At 43.4% G+C, this 27,322-nt stretch overlaps 1 protein-coding gene and 2 long non-coding RNA genes across 7 annotated transcripts; 1 reads left to right on the forward strand and 2 right to left on the reverse strand.

The window, feature by feature from the left end:
* Positions 1-14,163: 14,163 nt before the first annotated feature.
* LOC310765610 lies at positions 14,164-16,740 on the reverse strand. 2 transcript variants are annotated; one of them, XR_014549672.1, is made up of 3 exons: positions 16,634-16,740; positions 14,620-14,673; positions 14,164-14,485 (listed from the first exon to the last, which is right to left on the reverse strand). It is a non-coding gene; the product is annotated as an uncharacterized lncRNA (long non-coding RNA). The 2 variants fall into 2 exon arrangements; XR_014549673.1 differs by lacking the exon at positions 16,634-16,740 and adding an exon at positions 15,515-15,567.
* On the forward strand, positions 15,641-18,362 carry LOC310765594. Of its 3 annotated transcripts, none has more exons than XR_014549654.1 (3): positions 15,641-16,349; positions 17,492-17,617; positions 17,763-18,362. It is a non-coding gene; the product is annotated as an uncharacterized lncRNA (long non-coding RNA). The 3 variants fall into 3 exon arrangements; XR_014549655.1 differs by lacking the exon at positions 15,641-16,349 and adding an exon at positions 16,368-16,714; XR_014549656.1 differs by lacking the exon at positions 15,641-16,349 and adding an exon at positions 16,806-17,370.
* A 122-nt stretch (positions 18,363-18,484) lies between these two features.
* Positions 18,485-27,315, reverse strand: DNTTIP2 (deoxynucleotidyltransferase terminal interacting protein 2). Of its 2 annotated transcripts, none has more exons than XM_083620630.1 (7): positions 27,156-27,315; positions 24,075-25,825; positions 23,423-23,558; positions 22,974-23,069; positions 21,369-21,533; positions 20,314-20,423; positions 18,485-18,998 (listed from the first exon to the last, which is right to left on the reverse strand). In XM_083620630.1, exons 1-7 carry the CDS (start codon positions 27,222-27,224, stop codon positions 18,905-18,907), a joined length of 2,421 nt encoding a protein of 806 aa, XP_083476756.1. In that variant the 5' UTR covers positions 27,225-27,315; the 3' UTR covers positions 18,485-18,904. The 2 variants fall into 2 exon arrangements, with proteins under 2 accessions (XP_083476756.1, XP_083476757.1); XM_083620631.1 differs by lacking the exon at positions 27,156-27,315 and adding an exon at positions 26,503-26,842.
* Between the last annotated feature and the right edge of the window lie 7 nt (positions 27,316-27,322).

Raw genomic sequence — 27,322 nt, forward strand, 5'->3', positions numbered from 1 at the left:
GCGGGGGGACAGATAGTCATAACCAATGCCTAAGCAACCACTCACAATTTGTATGTTTAATAAAGTTGTGGCCAAAACTATGCCAAAACCTTAAACAAAAATTTATGAGTGATGTGTGAGTTATTGGGGTAGGGGTGTTTTGGGGGACCTCAGCACGCAACAGGGGAGGAACATATTCCTATACTCCTTTCAGGCTACATCTACATTGCAGAACATTCTTCTAGACACAGACCCTGGTGCAAGAAACTTGACTTTATTGGGAGATTTAAGAGAGAAAAGCTTGTCCCACTTCAGTGGGAAGGTCTTTAAAAAAATTAAAGAACTGTCTCCATGACCAAATGTCTCCTCTTGGTTTACAGATTCATCTGTAACTTTTAACAAATCAGAAAGTCAAGGAACATATGCAACCTCTCTCCTATACATGTCTTCTCAGAAGACATTTTATAACCACTGGAGAATCCTAGATAGCTAAAACCTCCTCAAAAATAAATGGATGGACCTGATGAAGTAGTCTATATTTGCAGGCATGCTTTCATAATATGGTTAATTAATATGTTACAACAATGAATGTCAACAGCAGATAATGCAAGTAATTCCTGCCACTCACATTCCTGTTCCTATACCCTTGAAACTGAAATATCCTCTTGTTGAAAGACATATACTGAAAAGTCCTTCAATCATTCATGTTGACATTCCAAGTCAAAATTGGTTAATGTTTTGAAATTCACATTTTTCTCATCTGTTGGACATACTCCAGTGAATAGTGACAATCACCTTCAGGATAAGATCAACATTCATATTAGGGCTATACCTTTATTAGCACAACCAAAATGTCACAAATTATTGTACTGTACAAGTTCTCCTTAATTCTTCATCAGGCTAGATGTAAACAAAGCAGGGGGTGGAGAGACAGAAAAAATCACCAGTAGTGTACCCATATCTGCCTGCATTCATCTTATGACAGAGTGCTGGAGGAGATGGGGACCTTCAAATAAGGTTTTGTTAGACACTATACAGGTTTCAGAATGCACGAAGCCTGGAGAGGCTTTCAGACTGTCACTATGCTGGCAAATGAAGATCCCACAATTAAAGCTGATTTGCTGCTTTTTAGCAACAAACTTTTTGTGACGCAGGCATTGATAAGAAAATGCATTGCAAAGTGTGGGATAACATTTGCTTGATGCAACAGTCAGCTAATCACCCCTCAAGCAAATTTAAAATCGCTGATAATCTGGAAGCAACAATTGTGGGAAGAAAAACAAACTAACAGTGGCAGTTCCCCCATCTCCGGAAATACAAAACCTAACTCTTACACAGTCCATTTCCATCCTTAGGTGAAACATACTGGTACCTCATTGGGTGAAAAAGAAATTAAGCAGAAGCTTTATATTAGAAGGTATGGAGATTAATTTTAGATAGTGTGTTTTATTTTATTTTTTAAGTAATTAGAATGAAATTGGGTAGCTTTACCTAGCAGTTTGAGGGATTGCTCCCTCAGGAGAACAAAGTTTCATCTTCAGGCAGTGCAAGACTCTATTCTTCCCATTTAGAATCACCAATGTGTCTCTGAGATTTGGGACATTCACAACAATGTCTGGGACTGCTGACATTCACCAAATTTTAGGCACTGAGATATTCTGCAACGAACTCTGCCCTTCACAAAATACTTTTGGTTATTTAATCAACATCCATTGCTCGCTAATATTTCTTTTTCTAAAAAGTCCAAAGGAACAATGTGAGACATTATTTCAGTGTAATGTTAGAATGTAGGACTATGCCATGCTTTCAGAGCATAAGAACGAAAGTGGCCAATTCACTTCACAGAAAGAGGCCTTTGTTTGGGTGCCATCTGCAGAGGGAGCCTTTGAAGTTCTGTTTTTGAGCTTCCCCACATTGTTGCTTCCTCAGAGTGATGAGTTTGAGGCAAATTCTGATATATGTCATCCTATTAGGGAGAACGTAACCGAGAGGTTTATACTGCTCAAGGGTAATCAGTCACAAATGCAATTGTTGATGAGAGATGTAGTTTTTTCTTAATCTGAAAACTGACTGTAAAAGGGACATTTATATTCTAAACTAAGGTCCATATGCAACACTGCAGCTCGGCTGCGACAAGGGACTTCTTGTGAACAACAGAACTTCCTCGCCCTCTCCTGTTGCCTCCAGTCCCCCTGCGCCCTCTCAAAATCAGCTTTGGAAGGTAAAGATTTTCCGGAGCAGATTCTGGGTGTGTGTAGTGGAAGCTGTCTGCAGACAAACGCCGGCTCCCTCAGCCAGTAAAGCGAGATGAGCGCCGCAACCCCAGAGTCATTCGCGACTGGACTTAACTTTACCTTTTTTAGTGGGAGCCACCATACCCGCTAGAGGGCTGTAAAAATTTGTGTCCCGGGCTTTTTAGACTTGTCTACCCCTGTACTGTCTGAAACAAAAAGGGATGCATTGGTTGCTAGTTGTGATTCCCACCCCCCACTCCCAGCTCTCCTACCACACTATTTGAGCAACTACAGTGGTACCTCGGGTTAAGTACTTAATTTGTTCCGGAGGTCCGTACTTAACCTGAAACTGTTCTTAACCTGAAGCACCACTTTAGCTAATGGGGCCTCCTGCTGCCGCCGCCGGAGCACGATTTCTGTTCTCATCCTGAAGCAAAGTTCTTAACCTGAAGCACTATTTCTGGGTTAGCGGAGTCTGTAACCTGAAGCGTATGTAACCTGAAGCGTATGTAACCTGAGATACCATTGTATTTGGTTTTTCATATACAGCTCTATTATCACTAGCACCAACTAGTGAAATTAACTGTAACTACACTTCTTACAAATACCAGAGTCCATGTATTACACTAGAGCAGGCTTCCTCAAACTCGGCCCTCCAGATGTTTTTGGCCTACAACTCCCATGATCCCTAGCTAGCAGTACCAGTGGTCAGGGATGATGGGAACTGTAGTCTCAAAACACCTGGAGGGCCGAGTTTGAGGAAGCCTGCACTAGAGACTATAGGAATAGTATTGCATCCTAAATTGTATTAATGATTCAGCACTACCATCAAGAGAATGTTTTAACCACAACATAAAGGTAAAGGCACCCCTGACCGTTAGGTCCAGTCGTGACTGACTCTGGGGTTGCGGCGCTCATCTCGCTTTATTGGCCGAGGGAGCCAGCATACAGCTTCCAGTTCATGTGGCTAGCATGACTAAGTCGCTTCTGGCAAACCAGAACAGCGCACAGAAACGCCGTTTACTTTCCCGCTGGAGCGGTACCTATTTAACTACTTGCACTTTGACGTGCTTTTGAACTGCTAGGTTGGCAGCAGCAGGGACTGAGCAACGGGAGCTCACCCCGTTGCGGGGATTCGAACCGCCAACCTTCTGATCAGCAAGTCCTAGGCTCTGTGGTTTAGACCACAGCGCCACCCGCGTCCAAACCGCAACATACATTCCTTTTTAAAAAAAGTTTTAAATTTTCATGTTATCTTCTGCATTTATAGAGTCTCTCTTCTTGGTCTTTTATCAAGTGTGCCAGTTTAAGCATAGAAAGGACATTTCTTCTTAATTGGAGGAAACATTCTTGCATAAAAGTTGCTCATTTTAAAAGCAATCCTTCTTCAGACCTGGATATTTGGAAACGTAAACATTGGCAAGCATCCAAACCACAATTATTCTAATAGAGTAGTAGTGTTTACCGGAGGAAGTAGAAACAGGCAGTAGAATCGGTGCAGAGAGATCTCTGGGATGATTTGTATGATCCTGACTGAACAGATTGACAAGGGATGCACCGATGGTGTGCACATTCCACACCATCACCACACCACCCTGAACTTCACACCTCTTCCACATGATTCCATTATGCTAGTGGTTTTCAACCAGTGTGCCATGGCACTTGAGGATGCCTTGAATGATGGTCAGGGGTGCTGCGGGCAACACTGGCCTCTGTCCTTCTTTTCTTCCCTCCCTCCTCTGATGCCCTCTTGCGTCTCTGCCTCCCAAAGGCTTACGGGGCTGTTTGTTGCTGCAGCCCTGGTTACAAGCTCCCCAGATGAATGGTGCCTCTGGGGCTGGCCAGGGGGTGCTTCCCAGGCCCCTGTGGGGCAGTGGGAGGAGGCACCTCTCTTTGGGGTGGGGGGGCAGCTCAGAGACCGGGGGTGGCAGCTGTGGCTGTCCACAGAACTCCCAAGGAGAGGAGGCTGGGGAAACACTCCACAAAGGAGGGTATTTGAAAAGGGTTCAGAGGAGAAGAAGAAGAAGAGGAGGAGGAGGAGGAGGAGTTTGGATTTGATATCCCGCTTTATCACTAACCGAAGGAGACACAAAGCAGCTAACATTCTCCTTTCCCTTCCTCCCCCACAACAAACACTCTGTGAGGTGAGTGGGGCTGAGAGACTTCAGAGAAGTGTGACTAGCCCAAGGTCATCCAGCAGCCGCATGTGGAGGAGCGGAGATGCGAACCTGGTTCCCCAGATTACGAGTCCACCGCTCTTAACCACTACACCACACTTGGCGGCGAGCTCTGCAGCCAAGGGGTGACATAACTCCTGAGCCCCACAGGAGTGCCGCAGAAATAATGTAGTTGGTCAAGGGAGCTGTGGACCCAAAATGGTTGAAAACCTCTGCATTATGCAAACATTGCTGTGGGATCCAACAATGAGGAAGCAACAAGCGCACTGCCCTGGCAATGGGCAACTGGCTGGCACCTCTTTTTTCCAGCAATCACAGGCCCAGCACACTTTGAGCAATGAATGCCTTGGGTCTGTTATTGTTTCAAATGATTGCTGCTGCTGGTGGTGCTATCTTGCTACTTGTAGTAAAGCACCCATCTACAAACTTTTGTTTTGAGAATAGCGAATGCAAGCAACTGAAACTTTAATTTATAGAAAACAACACAATTCTTATCTCATAGATATGGCTGTGTTTTCTTAGGTTTAGTCACATTGCTCAGACATCTGCCTAGCCTGAGCATCCTGTTTACATTAGCAACTAGGCAGTTCTAATAACAGAAATCCCTACTGGATAATTCCAGGTGCTGTGTGTGTGTTTCATATGCTCATTTTGCAAAGAGAGGCATTGTGTTGTTGTCAGCTGGGAAATCAATTTCATCACACTTAACCTGCTAGCAGAACTGAATGCGGCTTGAATATTTGTTTTTATTTATACCAAGTTGTATTTGCATCAACAGCCTATGGGGTTACGTCTGGCTTTTACGATCACAGGGATGATTGCAATTGAAGCTGCCTAGGATGTATGGTTGATGTTACACAAAGCAGGGACTGAGCAGGTTCAAGGGAAAGGGAAAACAGAAGTGCTAGGCTGAATGATAGACAGAATTCAAATGTGAACCCATTCCCATTGCTATATGCATGTGGCAAGAAATGGTGACATCTGCTGAATTTCTGCCAGGCAGTGGTTAATTGCACAGGGCCATTCGGGGCTGGGGCAAAAGTGCCTCCTCCTATTGGCCTGCGAAGGAACATCTATGTTCACCCTACCTGTGGGCCAGGCAAGAGTGAAGGAGGAAGAAAAAGGCAGGAAAGCACTGCCGAAGCCATGTGCATGGTCTAGAGCAGGGGTGTCAAACTCAAATTCATCGGGGGCCGCATCAGCAGTTTGGTCACCCTCAAAGGGCCAGTGGAGGTTTCCTGAATGCATGTAAAGTGGAGGTTTCCTGTGTAGAACGGCCGGCGCCGCTAGAGGGCAGACATTCTCTGGCTTGTAGGCTGCCACGCATGCGCTGAAGAGGCGGCTTTCTTGTGTCAAAAAAAAAAAGCGAGAATAAAAGGTGAAGGCTGGTGGCCGGCGGTGGCTACACGGGCCACATGACGTGGTCTGGCGGGCCAGATTCGGCCCGCGGGCCTTGTGTTTGACACCCGTGGTCTAGAGCACCTCGGTGCAAGGACAGGAGGGTGAGGCAACACAGCGGTGCTCCAAGCTTCACGTTTATCTGCCTTATCTCTGCTCCCACGTCGGGGCTAGTTTGCAAGGACAGACTCCCTTGATTAGACACTAGCTGGCAAAGGGACTGAACGCTGCCCAGTCCACCAGAGAGGCACAACACTTGCCCTGCCCTGGGCACTGGCAACCCACGCTACGCCCCTGGAGGTGGCAATTACTCCCCAGGGTTTTTAGCCAGGGAAATTCCTAGCCCTACTTGGAGCTGTCAGGGATTTAGCCTGGGACCTTCTGCATGCAAAGCTGATACTCTGTCACTAAGAATACCTCGTCAACAAAAGAGACCGTGCTGTGGCACTGAGTCTTATACAAGTGGTGTTTTTCAGGGAGGTGGAGGCAGGAAGAGCAAAGCTTAGAATTCATTTCATGTGAGGTGGGCAGGCTGGAAGAAAGCACAAGGACAGAGTGGGAGAGCCACACAAAGGAGGCATTGAAATATATGTTGGAAAACAAAGACAGCAAAGAGGAATACATTAGGTGACAAGTTCACATAAAAAGTGCAATTTAAATGCTAAGTGTTGTTATGAGTTTGCGGGTACCAAACCAATATAAATTCCTGCACCCAGTAAAGTGTTGGAATCTAATCAAGGCTTGGGGTGTTAAACTGGGTACCCGACACCTAATCCCTGGACTCAGCAAGTGTTAAAAGCTAATCAAGGCAGGCTGGCTTATTGTGTTCAGGTAATCGTTTGGGTTTGACCGAACTGCGGGAGGCAGTAGAAGACAGGAGTGCCTGGCGTGCTCTGGTCCATGGGGTCACGAAGAGTCGGACACGACTAAATGACCAAACAACAACGATCGCTTGGGTGATGGGCCATTAAGGAAAGACAAGGTGATGAGCCATTAAGAAAGCAAAGGAGAGGGGGCTCTGTGTGAGATGGCAAATGGGTGCAGCCTCCGCTCACAGACAGCAAGAAGGACAAAAGCCCGACTTTTGAAAGTGTTGTGGGTGATCTAGAAGTAAAGCTGCAGGCGGGAAAACCAGAGAGGCAGAGCACAATGTTTGAATCCAAGGTCATGGCTATGGGAGAAACAAGACCTTCTTGGGGTGCTAATGCTGTGAACCCCTCCATAGTAGGCTCATGTTGTATATATGCGTAAATAAATCACATACCCTAAAGGCACCACAGTCTTTCCAAAAGGAAACAGGAACTCTGAGTTAGCGCCTGGAAACCTTGGAATCTCACACTGCTCAGAGATTGAAGTGGTGTGCAGTATGAGCAATCGCATCAGTGTATGAGCAGAACCCACTTCCACCCCACCCCCCGTGGGGAATCTCTCATTAGCTGCAACCCCTCAAACCGCCTGGCTTTTCATGGGCAACTCCTTATGAGCCTTGCATTTATGAACATTGCACAAAGAACATGGGACACAGACTTTCCCATTTACCTCCAAGTTTGTGACAACCTGACTTGTGGCTATTTTCTAGAGTCCCCCCTTGCTGCCCATGTCTTTGCTTTCTGGCCACCTTTTAAGCTGGCAGGGGAAAGCTTCTTTCTCAGAATTCCTGAGGCAGTTCTTCGTAGCCCCTAGCTTTTTCATATTTACCACAATAATAACATTGTTCTTTGCAGCACAATCCTACAGGGGGGAAACTCCAAAGAAAGCTCCCTGAATTTGTTGGGGCTTATTACTAAGTAGGTGTGTAAAGAATGACAGCCTTTTATCTATTGTCAGACTGTCACCGCAGGTTAAGAATTTCGGCAATGCCCAACCCTAACGTTTTGGGTGGTTGATTTCCTGTTGTAGCTTTTTCTTCAAGCCCCCAAAGATTTGAGCCCTTGTCTCTGGCTGCTGCCCCTAACATCTAGAACTCCCTTTCAGAACAACATGCAGTGCTCCTTGCCATCTCTTCCCTAAAATCCCTTTCCCAAAGCCTTCTTCTCCATTAATGCCTTAGGGCATGTACACATAAGTGGCTTTGAAATGCAACAAGGCCCTTTCCATCTCCCCCGCCATGTTTCAAGTTGTGTTTTAGGCTGCTGTGTGTACCATTGCCTGATCTATTTCCCCATGCTCGCAGCCCTGCCAACCCCTATTTGGCGAAACTGTCATCTGCGCATGCGTAATTTGCACGTGTGCAAGGGACGTCTAACAAGTAAACAACCCAGCTGGACCATGGCTTATGTTTTTGAACTGGGTGGAAGCTGCTTTAAGGGAAAGCACATAACAAAGCAGCATTTCCCAAGACGCTGCAGGACACAGATCGTCTGTGGCTAAGGTCATGCCTTCTCAGCTTCAGACACGTGTGGTGGGAGCCCGCTGGAGCCAGGTTAAGTGGTAACATGTACACAGCCTCAGTCTGTGAACAGTACCTGCTCATTTCCTATGGTACGGCTCTCCCTCCTTCCTCTGCTATCTCCCCTCGTGTCTAAATTTAGATTGCATGCTCATCAGGAGAGGGACCGTTTTTCTTTTTGCTTATGTTATGCTGTAATGCCCCACGGACGTTGACATTGAAAGCACTCATATAGAGAAATAGATCCATGAACAAACAAATAAATGCACAATAAAGTATCAAATCGATGCCTTACACACACACACACACACACACACACACAAACTAGACTTGTCTTGCCAACTCCATTTGCTCTCCTGAAATAAATACTGGGCTGGATTCCCTGTCAGATTTGTGCTGTGCCCTGCGAAGATGCAATCGACTGGAGAAAGTCGCCCAGATTGTTTGATCACAGATTGTTCCCTTCTTCCCTTTTTCACATCGCTGATCCAAATGACTTCCTTTTGCTCGCCGCAGTGCACCACTGTCTCCACCACAGTCCTTGTTTAGTATGTGCAAACCGTTCACAGAGTGCATGGATGAAGGAGGGGAAGGGAGAACGCCGCATTAGGAAAGCATTGGAGAAAAAAAAGGTAAGAGTTTTCCCAATTTGCTTTCAGCTGCAGTAGCCTTTGCTGCTATTTTTGGAGCTTGGTTCTCGTACCTTTTTGTGCAAAGTTTTTTATTTTTTTAATGTAACGGCAGGGTGAACTTTAGTCTAGCACATTTTATGCAGGTGCGTTTTAAAGGACACCAGAAACTATTTTTTACTTTGTCTCCCCCTTGCCCTTCAGCGGTGGTCTTATCATCTTCACTTTTGTTTCTGCCCACCTTTCCGGGACAAAATGTAAAATATTGATCAAAAGCAGCAGGTTAAAGGGAAAGGTGTGACAAAGCAGATAGATGGTACAATTCGCAGAAAGGCTTGAAGGCGTTATAAGGAGGATCTGAACCCAGAGACTGAATTATGATATGAGGCTCAGCTACAAGGCAATATAGAGGAATGCAGGAATCAGGTGTGTTCCTACCAGATCCCTACATTCTACATATATCAGGGGGTTTCAGGCTGGTCCTCAGCCCCTCTTCCACAAAGACAACAAGGATGACTGTACAGCCCTTGTGTGGGTGTAGAATGCACAGCAGACTTTCACCAGACTTGGGGAACAGGCACTGGTCTTTTTTTACACCTCCTTTTGCAGTGGAGGATAGTCCATTAGGATGAATAGGGCACTGCCCCACCAACCTCTGTCTGCCTTCAGCCAGCCCCCACCTGCTTACTTTCTTACTTCCATCCCATCTAGAGGGTGACATTGGCACTGAGCTACCTCCCCCTTAGTCTCAATGCTGCTAGGAGGAAGATTGAGACAAGGCCAGAATTAGCAGGGCTCTGCCTCTTATTGGCTCTTGCTCCCCCTACTGTTGGGCTCCTGCCTTGCATCCCAATGGACACCCAGCCACGACTGTACAGTGGTACCTCCAGTTAAGTACTTAATTCGTTCCGGAGGTCCGTTCTTAACCTGAAACTGTTCTTAACTTGAAGCACCACTTTAGCTAATGGGGCCTCCTGCTGCTGCTGTGCCGCCGGAGCAAGATTTCTGTTCTCATCCTGAAGCAAAGTTCTTAACCCAAGGTACTATTTCTGGGTTAGTGGAGTCTGTAACCTGACGCGTCTGTAACCTGAAGCGTCTGTAACCCGAGGTACCACTGTACTGAAGTTTAATGGCAGAGAGCACTTGTGTTGCATGCCAAAGGTCCCAGGCTTCAATGCATTGTTTCTGCAGTTTAAAAGGATCTCAAGGAACAGGATGCTTGCTGTGACCTTGGGGATCATTCGCCCTGGCCAGATCTGGGCTAGGTGGACTAATATTCTGAGGCCCACACTACGCATTATGGGCTTGACCAAATTTGAGCATCATTTGGGTGTTAATCCACTTTTTCCTCAATTGATTAAGATTGAAATAGTCCACACCAATATGTATTTGAATTTCTATATAAGGAGCAACCGCCATCTTTCCTGTTCACACCACAGACGGTGTTACTGTTGTTGTTCGCCCCTACCTTCTAAGTTGTTGATTTTATTATGCCAATTAGGTAGCTGAATGCAGACAACTGTGCGCATACCTTAAAAAAAAAATCCTACAAAGGAGGTACACAAAAGCACACAGTCAGGCAATCATAAATATTCAGCACATATTTGCAGTTTTCTGGATATATATATATATATATATATATGAATGAGATAAGCACTCACTTTTCAGATTGCTGTTGTAGATTATTAAAAATGTGTTTTGCTTGTGCAGTTTTCTAGTTTGGGGCAAATCTTCCACAAGAAGAGGAGGAGGAAACCTTATGGGGATGGTAGGATTTACTGGAAACAATTTACCGTATTTTTTGCACCATAACACTCACTTTTTTCCTCTTAGAAAGTAAGGGGAAATGTCTGTGCGTGTTATGGAGGGAATGCCTACGGGTGGCATGCCTACGGATTTTCCTTCTCTAAAAACTACATGCGTGTTATGGTCGGGTGCGTGTTATAGAGCGAAAAATACAGTAATTCACTTTTTTTGAAAAAAGAAGAATCTAATTCACTGGCTCTCATTGTGCTCCCAATCTGAATTTAAGATGCTGGCTTTGACTATCTATCTATCTATCTATCTATCTATCTATCTATCTATCTAGCATTTCCCACCTTTTCCCCTGGAAATTTGGGAGCAAAATATCTCAGATCTCTCCATTCCCCCACTCCGTAGGCGCCTGCCTGCTACTTTCATTTAAGTTTAGGTCTCCTAAAGATCCCACTGCTATCTGAGGTGAGTGACCGAGAAGGGGGATTCTCAAATGTGGTGGACAGTGAAAATATTCTTTAAGTGGGCCTTTTAAGAATCTTGATTCCATTGGGATTCCGCTACTGTCTCAATTAGCTTATCAGCTTGCTTCAGATTTTGAGGTTGTATTTTTTTTCTTTCTTGATTTGTATTATACTAACGTAGTATAATCTACGTTAAAAGCATAAATCAATAAAAACAAACAAACAAAATTAAATAGAAGGAACAATTAATTTAGGCCGGCAAGAATCTTTTAAAAAGCTATCTGTCCTGTCCAACTGCAACCATGGAATGATTTAATCACTTTCCTCATGCCATTCCCCCTGATTAAAAACTAATCCCTGAATCTGCTTCTTGACCGGTAGAAGAAATTGATAGCTACCAGTAAGATATCAGTTAGTTTTCCTTTACAGGGATCATACAAAGGAGCAAATAACAGCTTCGGGGAAAGATTTTAGTTGGGTTGTCTAGGGTACATGGGAAAAGTCAAGCCTCCCTCCTACATACACCATGGTCCCAGTGCGCACACACCCTGACAACTGCTGTTAATTTTTAAACAACTGGTCTTCTGTGTAGCATCTGGGGGTTTGCCCCTTTGTGGCAGAAGAGAGGGATACAAGCTCCTAGAATAATATTCTACCACTTGATATTCAGCATTAACTACTAAAGCAAACTGATCCTGCATGTTCACTGGGAAATAAGCACCACTTTATTACATGGGCCTTATTCACTTCTGTAAGAAATTGTAGGGTCATAACCTTAGGCACAAATAGTTCATTAGAAGCAGAGGTTGCTACTATCCACTCATTTTCATGCAAAGGCTTGATCCTGTCTTCTCCTGTCTCCCCCACTCCACAGACCTCTCCTTTCCACATATAGTATGTCTGGCTAGACATAGTAAACATCCAAAGTATTTAGCCAAAATTACAGTGGGCTCACATATTCACCAACACACTGTTATACACAGATGACACAATCACCTATTTACTAATTATAAAATTCCATCTCTGTTCTGTGGCATCTTGCTAGGCTGTTGTTGTTTTTTGTGTTGTTTTTTTGGCCAATTTTATTAGTAAATCTTTAAAAACCAAGGTACCCATCCCTGTAGGCTAGATTTTTCCATGTAGCAGCTGCCTCTAAGGATGAAGGTGATAAGTCACAGATAATATTCTCACACACCCTCAGCAATTCCCAGAGCTAGCTCTTAAAAATCCCTGTGAAGAGCCTTGTTAGTGTCTCCAAAAGAGATACATATTTCTCACATGGATGGAAATGGGCTTGGAATGACTGGCAGGCTCTGGGACTGACAGACTGGGAAATGTGGGAAGCCTCACACTTCACAGTAGAAATGAAAATTCTGCTTTCCTTTGTAAAACAAAAAACCAGGAGTCTTTATTCTTCTAAGCACACAGGCAGATTGTCTTACAATGTTTACTTTTCTGCTCCCAACCCACAAATACTTTAAAGTTTATTTATGTCTGTGTGCGCCACACTGCACAAGTGAGGGTAAGGTGATATCAGAGATTAATGACCTTGCTCCATGGACTCCTTGATCAAGGAACTTCTGAAGAAGGCTTGGCCCTCAAGATAGTGTTGGACTCCGCTTCCCATCAGCCCCAACCAGTATGGTCAATGGTCAGGAAAGATGGGAATTTGTCCAACAACAACGGCAAAGACCATAGGTTCCCCATCCCTGCTCTACACATTTTCAAACCCTGTTCTAGAAAAACTTGGAGTTCAGTAAGAACATACTACAACTACTACCATCTGGCTGAGGCTGATGAGAGTTGCAATCTAAGATATTTGAGGGCCACAGGTTTCCTATCTATGATATACCGTATTTTTTGCCCTATAGGACGCACTTTTTCCCCTCCAAAAATGAAGGGGAAATGTCTGTGCGTCCTATGGGGCGAATGCAGGCTTTCGCTGAAGCCTGGAGAGCGAGATGCATCGGTGCGCACCGACCCCTCTCGCTCTCCAGGTTTCAGGAAGCTATCCGCAAGCCTCCCGCGCGAGGCTTGGGGCGGCAGCCTGCATCCCGAAGCACGGGGTGCCCTCCGGAGGACGCCGTGTGCTTCGGGAAGGTGTCCGCAAGCCTCCCGTGCCCGGCGGGAGGTCCTGCCGGGCGCACGAGGCTTGGGGCGGCAGCCTGCATCCCGAAGCACGGGGTGCCCTCCGGAGGACGCCCCGTGCTTCAGGAAGGTGTCCACAAGCCTCCCGCGCCCGGCGGGAGGTCCCGCCGGGCTCGCAAGGCTTGCAGGCAGCAGCCTCTTCTGGGGGCTGGGGTCGGAGGAAGCTCGGGCTTCCCTCGCGCCAGCCCCGCGCCTGGGGGGGGGGAAATAAGCTTTTTTCTTTATTCCCCCCCCCAAAAAATTAGGTGCGTCTTATGGGGCAGTGTGTCCTATGGGGCGAAAAATACGGTATCCCTTTTAAAAAGTAGATGGGAAACACAGAGCTGCATGGCTGTCCAACCAAAGCAAGGCTATTCTCCTCTTGAGCATGTGAAATGTGGGGAAACTTCGGCTCTCCTAATGCTCCTGAACTACAACTCCCATCAGCTCCAGCAATTGTGGCCAATGGCCAGGGATGATGGTAGTTGCAGTTCAGCAACATATGCAAGAACCAAGATTCCCCATACCTGATCTGTCTAGGGTTGCCATATTTCAAAAAGTAAAATTCCTGACACCTGCAAAATTGTTGAGCATTTTTTAAAGAAATCAACAAAAATTGTTAAGCCTTTTGGGGGGGAACAAACACAAATTATTGAGCTTTTGAGGGCAAACCTACCTCCCCCCATGGTGATTTAAAGTTTTTTGAGCTGTTTCTGCTGCTTTTTCCATCACATTGGGGAGACTCTATGATAATTAAAGTGGTATAAAATTGACTTGTGTTTTCAGTGAAGCTAGGGCCTGAGTAGGAGCTGCTCTCCAGAGTTCCAGGCACAGATATTGCCTATCATTGTTAGCAGAGACCCTTTAATTGACTTAATATGGGAACACTTTCATGCTCATCTTTAGCCCCTTGCCAGAACTTCCTTCTCTCCTTTTATCTAGGGGTGCAGAAGAAAAATTGTGTCATTCATATAGCTGGTACTGACCATGACAGTCATGCAAAGGGGTGGGGAGAAATGATTTTTGGGAAATAATGTTTATTGTGCATGCCATTTTATTTTACTTCCAGCAGTGCCATCTACTGGTGAATGAGAAATAAGGGGTATGCTTTAGCATGAAAATCTGGAAGAATTCACATTAATGTTTTTTTTTATGTAATCAAATAAAAATCCCCAACTTTAACTGGCAGTGTTACACTTAAAGAGTCCTCAGAGGCTCGTAACTGATGCAGAGGGTGCCTGTAAAATTTATTCTGGAAGTAAGGTATAGGTATCTTGGGCTAGATCAAGGATGTTCATCTTCAGTGAAGCACCTCTCGAGGCTGCATGGAAACCTGGTAGAAATATAATCTCAAAACCCAAGCAGGTTCATATGTTTGTTTCAAGAAAACTTATTGAAGTGGAGGGGTGACTGATCAATCAATTCCACCCCACCCCCACAGAAAAGGTAGACAAAATTATGACTTACTGAATTGATGTCTCTTGGCAAAAGGTGTGGGCAAAATGGACTGCCAATGATTCACTGTAAAGAGAGGAAAGTTACTGGTGATGAGTGAAAGTTATTTCGTGCACTTTGGAAAATAGTGGCCTTTTAAGAAAGGATCTGACACACACACAAAAATAACTCCTAAATTAGTACATAATTCTACATGGAATTGAAGCATGAAATGATTGAATTGCTTCCTTAAATGACCGACAGTTTTAGGAAGTGTTTAAAAATAATCTGCATTTAATTTTTAAAACCCAATGACTTCTAGCAAAAAAATTATTGAGAATTATTAATCTTTCCATTGGTGAGGAGTTCTGTGTAATCAAAGAGCTTGCATATTCTTATGCCGCAATAAATTAGTCCAGTGAAAGGCACTACTTTATTATTCTCTCTCACCAGTTCAACGTTTTTATAAAAAAACTGGAAAATACAGGCGAACAATTGCTAAATATTTTCAAATGATATTTAAAGACACAACCATGATGAAAAAGGAATATTGTAAGATTCAACAGGCTTGAAATGATCCGATCAGCAAAATTATTTACTAGAAGCACTAGATGGTTCAATTCCCACACTGAATAGATATAACCTTCTTTTTATTTAATGCCCAATGAATTTAGTCAACTCTAGTAACATAGTAAAAAAAAGTAAAGCATAGCTACATGCTGCTCTGGTACACAATAAATATTTGTTTTAAGAGTGTCCTTGGCAGCTCTGCCCTGAAATAATGAGCAGTATTGATTTCAACTGAAGTTCACACTTAATATGGAAATTAGTTCCATGAGCTGTTTAAAACTCGCAAGGAAAAAATAATAGCGACTTTTCTTTGTGGCGCCACGGCATAATTCAGTTTTAAAAGAGCAATGGAACACACCCTTTCCTGCTGTGAAGGACGGGACGAAGTCTTTCTGTGGGTTGTATAGCGAATGTACAAAGAATCCAACAGGTGGCTCCGTGGCGCAATGGATAGCGCATTGGACTTCTAGAGGGTTGAAGGGATTCAAAGGTTCCGGGTTCGAGTCCCGGCGGAGTCGCAGGGAGAATTTTTGTTTCGTTATGCTCCGCTTTTCTTGCCTACTTTTTTTTTTTTTTACAGAAAGCAGTTCCGCGTCTTAAAATCGGATAAATATTTGCTGAGGCGGCGAAAGCTTGCCGTGAAGGCCAGCAGCGCGAACCCTTTCCTTTAGCTTACACCGCGCCGACTCCGGACTTCCCCTCAGGAGGGAGGCGTTGCCTTAGCAAGCCGGCCGAGTCTGAGGGGAGAAAAGGCCGCGGCCAGAGGGGCGAGGGAGGCCGAGTCACCTCAGAGCGCCAAAAGCCCGCCTTCCCCAGAGCCAAAATGGGGCGGATGCCTCGCTGTGCCCGGCTACACTCGGTTCGTCCGACTGCCGGGATGAGGAGGGAAACCCTTACGAGTCCCCGCAAAACTCGCCCCTGGCTGTCCGCTTCCTCGCCTGCCTGCGCCGCCATTGCAAGGCTGAGGGGGGACGGAAGAGCCGCCTCATGGCCGCCTCAGCAAGGCTGGCCTGAGGCAACTGCCACGGCTTTACCCGCGCGGCCAGGGCATAATGGAGCAGGAGTTTACTGTTTCGACAGCATCTCCCCCAAAAGGCTAGAAGCAGTTATTCATTTCTTTTGCTTACATTATTTAAGAAAAATAAAAATATTCGCCCCCGCAGCTCCAAGGAGCTCGTGAAGTGGCGCAGCAGGTGGTTCTTTCTTTATTGAATTTACTGTATACCGCCCTTATACCCGGAGGTCTCACAGGGCGGTTCACATAAAAGGATCAACATAAAAACCGCAAACTCAAACTAAAAATAACAACCCAATTACAGCCCCCCCCAAAAGAGACACACATTTTTTAAAAGGGCATTCCTCTTCCTAGTACCTCACAACGACCCTGTGAGGTAGGTTAGGCAGGGAAAGCGTGGGGGGACGGACGCGATTGACTCAAGGTGGGCTGAATGGGGGGATATGAACCCTGGTCTTCCACCTGGGATCTTTTTTTTGTATGTGAGCAAGTGGCCCTCATAATGCCACCTCAGAAGTAAGACCTGCCAAGGCTTGCTCTCAGGTAAAATGGGCACAGCCTAAGCAAAGGAAGGAAAGCATGCATGTGAACAAAGAGACGGGTTACAGAAATAGGGCAGCGAGATGCTGGGCCACGGAAATTGTGAGAAACGGATTGAATCCTTATTTAGCAACAACCACTTGACCTTCCCAGACCCAAGGGAGAATAAAAGCTCTTTCAACAGGCTATTTGGGCAGACAAGCCAAAGCTGTGGATATTTTCAATGGGAAAGGAGAACTGAAGCTGGCACACTAAGTGGGCCCTCTTTTTATTTATAGATATTTTAAAAGAATCTCTTTGTATGAACAACTTTCTGCTGATCAGACAGCTTATGTAATGTCCCAAATATTCATGAGGTTCAATGAACAGTGTTGCATCACTGCCCCTGTGGAGGGATAATTTGGCAATGTTAAGCATTTTAGAGCAAAATGGAGTCATCACTGAGTACATTCTCAACCCATCTGGGAGAATGATTATAACACAATAAAACAAGTCCTTTTACAGTTTTCTGTAGAAGGGTTACGGCAAATGATTTTAAAATGCCTGTGAAGTCTGACCACTATTTCTAGAGTTCAGGAGCTGGGATAGTTCACTAGCGAAGCCCTGTAAGTCAAAACAATCAGGCTTACAGTTGAACTAAATACAAATAGAATACAACGGTAAGCAGAAGCTAACATTCCCAGATGGATTGTACTCCTTCCACAGTAGTTTCAGTGCAGGTACTACAAACCAGTTTATCACATTCTCTCCCTTCTGTCTTCGGTTGAAACGGCTACACAGCCTCTTCAAGATGTGCTGCAGGTAGTGCAAAGTCCATCCCATGATCTCAAAGAAGGAACCAGAAATAAGAGTAATCTATCAGGCCCAATGACCAGGGGATGGACATGACTGATCCAGATACTTCAGGTGAGGAAATTTCTTCTGCGTGGAAATTATTGTGTGGCCAGGGAGAATCTCACTAATTGGGTAAGGAGGAGGCAGGTATTCCTTTGGAAGGGAAATGGTAATTATTTTGCTTTCCTTCTGACCTTTCTCGTTGTTTCATCAACAGGGTTTGACCCTACGAAAATCATTTACCCACCCAAAAAATGGAAAAACAAATGACTCAAAAAGTTTTGCAGCAAGTTGAAGGCTGCCAAGAAGGTACCAGGATCACATTGCTTACTGCTTTTGATGTTAAAGACTAGCACGGAGAGTCAGCATGGTGCAGTGGATTAGGGGGGCCCAAAGTGCTAGATACCACTCTTATTGGTGACATGAAAAATCTTTAAAATTCCTGTTAACGCCATAATAATTCCTAGTGTAATGTCATTTTGTTTTGAGCTGAAATGAGTTATGTGAACAACCCATTTAAAATGTTTCACTATCCCTTTTAAATATGAAGTCTTACCTTGAAAAAAGGTACTATCTTTGACCTTCATATTCACATTCGTATTCATTTATAGAACTCAGGTCAGGATTCATCTGAGTCCCTTCAACTGAAGCCCTGTGCAACAGCTTCCGCAATGAGGTCTTCCCCTTCTTCTACCCCATGCCCTCTCCCCAATTGGTTGGGCTGGGTGGGTTTGGAGAACACCCAAAACAGCACTTCGGGAGCAGGAAGGAAAGGGCAGATCATTTTGTCTGGCAAGCTGAAATGTGCTGCCAGAATGATCAGAAGACTGTGATATTGAATTCCTACCTTTTCCAGAGCATACCTTCACAATATTTCCATAACAAAATAAATTTTCTTAAATTCATTGGTGAATATAATGCATTAACGTCACCTGATCGTGAATTCTTAGAAATATTTTAATGGGGAAGCACACACAGGTTTTATACTTTTCTATGCCAACATCACAAATTTTCATTTTAAGGTTTTTAAGTTTATATTAGAATTGTCATTTTTTTATTTAATTGACCCATATATATTCAGAATGCTTAATCTTGCATAAATTTATTTTTTTATTTCTGAAGGTTAGTTCCATCATCTTTTATTTATTTTATTTCACAAAATTTATGCACTGCTTGTTTGTAAAGAAAACCACAAAGCGGTTTACATATTTCAATTCCACTTCCAAGATATTGTTGGAAAACCAGGACCGGCCTTGTCCTCTTCTTCCTGATAAGATAACAGTCCAGTAGTTGCAAAATCTTATATATATAATCTTTAATGGGGAATTTAAGTTCAGCCCCCCTCCCTTTTTTTTTAAGCTATGTGCGGAATTTTTTCTTCTTCCGATACTTCTTGCCTGCTGCAAGGGCTGATTTTTCAGCAAGGATGTCTTGATACTTCCTTTTATTATATCTGAAGAAGAGAAATGATGTTATAAAGTATGAATAACGTACATTAAAAATATGCAGGTGCAAAGTAACTTTAAGCAGTGTAGTGACTATCATCAGTCATAGACCAAACCAAAAAATAGATTTAATTTAGTAATAGCAATTATTGTTGGCCATGATAGAGAAAATGAACCATGGTATACAATGCTGGTGCATTTGAGTACCAGAACAAACACCAGACGAGAGCTGTTGCCTCATACCCTCCTTGTGAACGTCCTGAAGACATGTGACTAACCACTGTTACAAACAGAATTCAGGACTAGAAGGACCCCTGGTATGATCCTACTAGCTACAATAAAACAGAAAAGATTTTAGATGGTTTTTTAGAATAAAACTAGTTCCAAGAAACTTAAAAAAGGAACATTTTTATAGCTAACAGCTTAGTTTTATATTAGTATAAAAACAGCTATTCTATGATGCCAATTCTACTAGTCACAACTGAAATTACACTCATTAATTGATTAAAATTAAACAGAAGTACTGTTTCTCATACACCCTAACAAGAGATTGAACGGGCAGCACTGAACCATCATGCATGTCCCAATCAGGCACAGAATCTCAATATTGCCTCTCCAACATAAATACCTTAAAACAGGAAGAAAATGGGCTCTGTCTTAACAGGCAAGCAAGATGCTACTACAACATGCAATATGAACCGCAGTATGCAATTCTTACAAAGACAGAGGCTGGAATCCAATGTTGCATAACTAGATGCTTGTTCAAAGGGGATTCACATTCTTCTCTGCACTGCAGCTCCCCATTCACCCTCAAAATCTGCTCCAACCTACTGTACCAGATTCTGATGGCACTCATGAGGGGAGGAGAGAAAGGTGAAGTTCCACTGTGAGCATAGGTCCATTCTGCTTGCACACTGGGAACTCCCCAGAGAGATGAAGTATCTCTGCCGACTTTTCAGGATTGTCTTTTTCTCCTGCATCCATGAATATGCAGTTTTAAAAATAAAGAAACCCACCCTGCTGTTCTTTATATATACACAAAGCACTTACAGCATTACTCACGTGACATCAAAGCAATAAAAACACAACCCCAAAGAGACAGTTTCAGTATAATCTGAGCACTGAAATGGACAAGGCCCTGTGCCTCAAATTCCAACCAACTATGCTTCTGAAAGTGGGATGCATAGCAGGGCCTCCAATGTTAAATGCACAAGATCATATGGGAGTAATGTCCTCCAGAAATTGCTAGTAAAACCTTAACACATTCTTTGACATCATCACATTGCTTGTATAAGGTTTTCAATTGAAATTCATTCCAAATACCTTCTAAACTCAGAATCTGCCAGAAGTTCTTCCACTATGTTCTTCTTCCTCTCTTTCTTGGGAATTCGGGCATGATAGAAGTCTATTGGAGAATCCACAACAGTTCCAACCTGAGAAAAGAAAATAGAAGATATTTTATTACTACATACACTTGAAGGGCTATTTTTACAAAAGAGGGGTCACTGGACAAACAAAGAGCAGTGATGCCCAGCACATACTACAATCTCAAACACAATAGCTAAATACATACAACACAGTGAAGAACTTGCAATATCCAGAAAAGGTTTTGATATAAAAGAAAGAAAAGCAGCATGCTAAGACACTTTTATTCAGCTCATCTTAGGGGGAGATTCATAAATCTAGCACACAATTAAACATGTTTACAGAATTTAAGTTCAAATAATGGTGCAATTTCAGCGGAATCCATTTGACTCTTCAGTATGCTTATCTGTAGTGATGGGCAGCACTGTGGAGCTGTAATATCCCAGTGGTCGAGTTGCTGCAGCATAGTGGGCTGGAGGGGGTGATGTCAGTGCAATGCAAATACACTGGCAGAGCCACCAACTCTCCTCCCCTTGTGTGCTGCAGGGACTCAGCCATGGTGAGCAATGCAGCCCCACCGTACCATCTACTTACTATTGCTTATATGTACTCTGGACTCTAGTAACTGGCTACAATAAAAAGATATACAAGGAGTGAAGCTTTGGATGCAGCAGGGAGCCATGCACTTTCTTTTTCAAGCAGTAGCAATGAAAAAAATGAACACAGAAATGTTTTGTGCATACTACATTTGAAAGTCAGGAGGCAAAAAGCATTATGCTAAGCAAATGGAATGCAACTGTGAATGACTGAATGAAGATATATGCTGGAATACAATAAGCCCAGATTTTGGATCATATTTTAATGCAGTGTTTAATTCTTAAGGTGACATGCACATACAAAATTTGTTACCTAAGGAAAGTAGATAATGGTCAGTATGTTCCAAAGTATGCTTAACTTCAGCGTGGTGTAGCAGAAATCCAAAACCAGTTGAAAATATCTTCTCATTTTCTTACCTGAAAGTATTTGGGGAGACCTTCTCTGTCATTCTTTTTATAAAATCTCTTAGGATCTATGGCTGCCCTCATCTTCAGAGCCTTAAGGTCATTTTTCAATTCATCAGTCATTTCTGGGGCTTTCATACCAAACCAACCATTGCCTGTTGTTTTCTCTCGCTCTGCCTGTATTTAACACACCAAGAAACAGCAGTTCAGTATTTGTCCACTTGCTAATAAACAACTGCATTTTCATGCAATAAAGTCACCTAGTTAAGAACTGCAAGCAAGCTTTATGATTAAAAGTGTTAGAAGCTGGACATATAACAAAAGGTTATCCTAACGTTTAGAGCTTGACATTAAGGCAGTTTTCACAATATTCAAACATTTTCCTTTTATTTAAACAGGCTTCTATGATTTTTTAAAAAAGCAACTGTAACTATCTAAACCAACATTATTAGTTTACCAAGGTCTTCATATGTTATTTTTAAAGTAAAGAAGCACTTTAGAGATTATACGGGTAAGAATTTAAGTAGTGTGTGGATGTGAATGAGTGTGCATGTGTGTTATCCCCATATAGATAAAGCTTTGGATTTCCTCTGACAATGTTTTGATAATACAGCTTCCCACCACCATCCAGCAGTGGGCATGGAAATACAACATCTATGGGCTGAACCCAGGCTCTCTTATTGACCTTTAAACTTTAACTAATGTTTCAGGTTAATACATCTCGGTTTCAATATTACGCTTTAGTGCCAAATTAAACCCAAGTACCCAAGAAGCTCCTGTAACATTAAGTAACCCACACTTACAAGCTGACATCGCCATATGCGCAGTATCACTCTTTCCTCATTCATTGTAGCCATATCTTCCACATGAAGCTTACTTCCTCCTCTGTTCCCCCAAATATCCACAAACATCCAATCTTAAGCTTTCACCTTTTTGTCCTCCTCTAAGCTATTGCCTCTCACTCTTGCATGGTTCCCCACACCCATCCTAAAGCCTCCAAGTCCTCTTGTCTCTTCAGGAATCATAATCTCTTGGCAAGCCCCTTTCTTCTGGCACCCATGTGCTCTTAAATCTTCTTCACATGCTGCTGTCTGACTTCACAGGCTAAGCTGTAAAAAAGACCTACTGATTCAGTGTTGCAGTTGTCATATGCAACCACATGAACATTAAGGAGCACTTGATTGAGTCTGATTTCGCTGGCATTTTGCTCAAGGGCTGAAGAGTGCTTTTAAAAAGGAAGAGCCTGTTATTATCAACCTTCTTCATCTTTCATTTGTCATATTTTCTGTTCTTCTTCCAAGAAGTTCAGAACAGCTTATATGTCACTACCCTTTGGCTGATTAAACATTCTATGGCCTTTTAAATGTGTTTGTGGAAGAGGGGTTATTGCTTTGCTTTTTGTGTTCTTGTTTTGTATTTTTATGTTGTGAACCGCCCTGTGATCTTTGGATGAAGGGCGCTATACAAATGAAACAATAATAATAATCCAATTATCTAATCATTGTAAGGTAGACTAAGCTGAGAAGTGAAGTGACGGGTGCTTACATGCCCTCAGAGAGCTATAAAGTCAGCCCAATTCTTGTAGCATTGAGCATTGCTCAGTGACCCTCTACTTACCCTACGTTGTTTCTTCAGTTGGTGGACTGATTCTTTTAAAGGTGGAACAGATTCCTTTTTTTCAAAATCTGGAGTTATAACACTCTTTTTCAAAAGCTATAAGGGTATATTAAAGTAGCATAATTACTACACAGTGCTAAGCAGACAAAATACTAAAGAAATTTTAGGAAACTTGAAAACTGCAGTTACAATAAAAGTTAAGCTCCCTAAGGACTAGGTCAGGACAAAAAACTGAGTCACAGGAAGGTTACTGATGAGAGTGGCTCAATAGGACTTGTAGAAATCACAGAACAGTTCAGAAGTTAAGCTGAGAAAGGAGCATCAAAGAAAAGAAAATCTGGAAAATGCAGTTTTTCTGGCAAAAACAAGGAGTAGATTCCTTCAATGTTTTATTGAGGGCTTCCTTCTAACCCAGCTTTTAGCACAACAGTGAACATTGGGTACTTTACCTCATCTTTCTTTTTCTCCTTCAGTGGCACAACCCCATGAAAGCCAGATTTCTGCTTTCCTGCATCAAAACTAATATATGAGCCTCCAAGGTTTTTAACATTTAGACCAGGATCAATGCTGCTTGAAAATGATAAACTAGAAGAGAAAGAAATGTTAAATTTACACGCATTTTGACACCACCTTCTAAAGCTTATTACAGAAAAATATTTAAATGAGCAAACCAAATCAGTTTCAAAAGCACTGACACACACCTATTAACTCCTTCCCATAGGAACCAAGACATGCAAACAACTCTTTAGCTGAAGTTTTAACTTTTCCCTAAAGCATGTGAGCTGCAACAGAGGCTTTCAACAGACTATACCAAGGTTGTACACTCTCAACAGAAAGCTCTTAAAAAGCAGCTGAAATGCATACGGCAAATCCATGGACTGTCAATAGCCTAGTTTACAGTAACTTTTAAGCAGCTTTTTTGCCCCTACTCCATGGTGACTATTCCCTGGAAAACTAGAAATCATGTATCAGACAATTCATGTCTGCCACTGCTTCCATTTTCTCAGACCTTGTAAAACAATAAACAATTCTGCCCCAGATACATGCATCTAATAATACTGCTTAACGTAAACTATAACTAAGTTCATTGAGAGAACTTACATTTTATTATTTTCATTTATTAAATCTTCCTCCTCATCTATAAATTCTTCTTCACTGTCTTCCAATTCAGAGGATTCCTCACTTTGTTTATTACCTTCTGTGTCCTTCTCTTCTAAATACCATGATCTGGTGGAGTCCAAGCCAGGAGTTTTATCAATTACAAATAGTTCTTCACTATGTGATTCATGTAAGGTGGTAGTAGTTTTTTTATTAGTATCTGTCGAACTGGCAATTGTTTCTACTTCATTAATTTCTTCTAAATCACTGTTTTCAGATTCTTCACCCTCATCACTTGTAAGAAGTGACACAGTCAAATGTGTTTCATGGCCTGTTTTGGTTGTATGTGAAGATGATTCAGCAACTGGTTCATCTTGCCTTCCATCACTGTCTGAACTTGCAACAGAAATCCTGCAGTCATCACTGTTGCCTTCTATATTTCGTGACTGGATAATATTCTTTTGTGGGCTATCTATTTTTGATGGCTTGCCTACTTCTATTGCCTCTTCTACTTGATACTGTGTAACCTTTCCCGTATCCATTTTTGGGGGTTCCACATTGCTTTTGTTTTTATTAGCAGTTGTCTGTTTCAGGGGCATACTAGACTGATCAAGTTTTATGTCATCGTATGGAGAAATGTCCGAATTATTTTTTATAGGTGACTGGTTTTTAGTTACCTTTATGGATTTTTCTAAAGTTAGATCACACACTTCCTCTGTGCTCTCCGCAATTTCATATACATCAGCTAACATTTGTTTTGTGACCAACTCCTTGATATCTTTCTCCTGTCTTGTCTTTACCTCCACACTGCCCCCAGATTCACAGTTCCTCTCATTTGTCTTGTCTTTTTTAGGTGATTTTTTTGTGCATTCTCTGGCCTTTCGTGGGGGGCTGCTTGACACAATCTGTTTTGGATCATTGTTGAGAACAGATTCAGAATGGCCCTTTGTTTTACAGGGGCTAGGTTTCTCATTTATCAAAAGAGTTGAGAGAGATGAGGCTTGGTCTACATCTAAATCAGAATTTGTAGGTTGCTCTGAATCAGAGATTACAATAGTCTCAGATTTTGTTACACAGTCAGTCAGTTTTGCTTCTTCCACCACAGCTTCACTTTTTCTTTCAGGCAGAGGCGTTGCTTCTTTGGACAGTCTCAGCCCCATGCTCCTGGTTATTCGTTTAGACTGGACAGATTGCTCTGCAGAAATACCGGAGCACCATGATTCTGTATCAGAAACTTCTTCAGCTTGGGCCTCACACACTGGTGAAACAGTAGTCTTGACTTGCCGAATTCTAGTCATTCTTGCAACACTTGGAGTCCGTACTCCTGAAACAGTGGAAGAACATGATTCTGCTTCAGATATGTCATCATCTTCTTGACATCTGCTTCCTTCGCTAAGAGGAGCTTTCTTGCTCTGCCTGCTTTTAGTGGGCGTCTCTGGTGGACAAGGAACTACAATTTTCCGCCTTCTTGTTATTCTTATAAATAAAGGTGTCTGAAGACCGGACACAGAGGAGCAATTTGATTCTGCTTCAGAAATATCCCCATCAGCCTGCAGTTCAGCAACTGAGTCTGCCAAATTTACAGCCTTTCTCCTATTCAGAGACGCCTGCGCTTGCGGAGGCTCCTCCGCATCCATTTTTGTTTCAGACTCCTTTGTTTTCTCAAGAGGAGGCTCAGGAACAACTTTTGCAGGGAAATTCACTTTACTTCTCCTAGTTGTCCTGACAGATGTGCTGCCTTCCGTTGAGTCCAGCTGAAAGAAAGAGAATAATGATAAATAATATGTAAAAGCTATTTCCACAGCAAAAGCCACATGAGAAACTCCTCTCTCAGATTCTAATGCATTGTGGCTTTTTAATCCATTAGCTATTGTTAGAATGAAACAATATTGCACGAATTGTCACAGCAAGTCATCTTCTTAGTTTTACCTTGCCAACAAAAACCATTCATAAGTTTTTTGATAGACATTTCAAAAGATAAGACCCCCAAACTGTTTGCTTTAATGTACCATAACTCTCACTTGGAGAAGAGGACACTTACACATCTGCTTAGGAGCATAATTCAGCAGCAGTTTAGGGTTTTACTAAAACACCAGAAAGCATCATTATGTCTGAAGGACTTCCGTGTTCCCATTTTGACAACAGCTGTGCTATTTAAGTCCCCATGGCTGTAAATATTATGGGAGCATCATGCACCATGCAGTTTGCAGAAACTAGATCATCAACACATCCACACTGTATGGCAACTATCTAGCTATAGGCAATTCTAAAAAATACTGCTACACTTACCTCACAAACGTACCCATAAAAGCAACGAGGTACAATCTGCTAGCAAGCACTGCCAACCCAAGACATTTGCTGCTTGAGGGAAACAACAAAATGACAATCCCTACTTCTATGTATGGAAACCATGCCAGCAACTGAATCTTACCTCAGTGCTACCAATGGGACAGCATCCTCCACTATATGTGAGGGCAGCCAGTACCACAGCTGGCGTATCTTGCAGTGGTAGCTCTGCCGCTCAATCTGTCACCTCTGTACCCCGCCCCTCCTAAAGGCAGAGGGTGGTCCTGCCTCGAGGGCTTTCCCTATGGGGTGAATGAGCCCCACTAAGAATAAGCCATAGGCGTGCAGCTGAGATATCCGTATCTTCTCTGCAATGTTCTCCTTCAGAAAGGCGGCAGCCAGAACGGTGCCTCAGATTGCACCGCATCTCTCCAACCCCGAGCCCATCTTAATATCCATCATGCAAAACACATATGCGCCGCTCTGCTCCCCCCACCCAGTGAAGACGAGTGGGGGGCGGGGGACCGCTTCAAGGCACGCAAGGGCACTTTAGCAGGAGCCCCGCGGCCGCCGCCATCAGGGCTGCAGTGATCCTCCGCAGTGGATCCACGGCAGTGCTCGCGGCGCAACGGTCTCCGGTCACGCGCACAGAGGCTACGCGCGCTCCCAACCGGACTGAGGGGTCTGCGCATTCAAACTCCAGCGCGGGAGCTGCGCGGGCCGGAAACAGAATCGCTCGGGCCGGCTGCCCCTTTGTCTCCCCCACTCTCCCTAGATATCGCTCCGCTCCCTTCTCACCTTCGCTTCTCCAGGGTGGTCCCTGCTCTCCGGCTCACTCCGCCGCGCTCCCCGCCGCGTGGCCACCATCTTCTCTCTTCTTTAATACGCATGGGAAGGAAGCCACTTTCGGCTCGCTTCCGGGTTGGTGTGCTCTCCTAAATTCTCCGGGTGAAAACTTTCTACCG

Source organism: Podarcis filfolensis, assembly GCF_964270895.1.
Source record: "Podarcis filfolensis genome assembly, chromosome: 6".
Lineage (NCBI taxonomy): Eukaryota > Metazoa > Chordata > Lepidosauria > Squamata > Lacertidae > Podarcis > Podarcis filfolensis.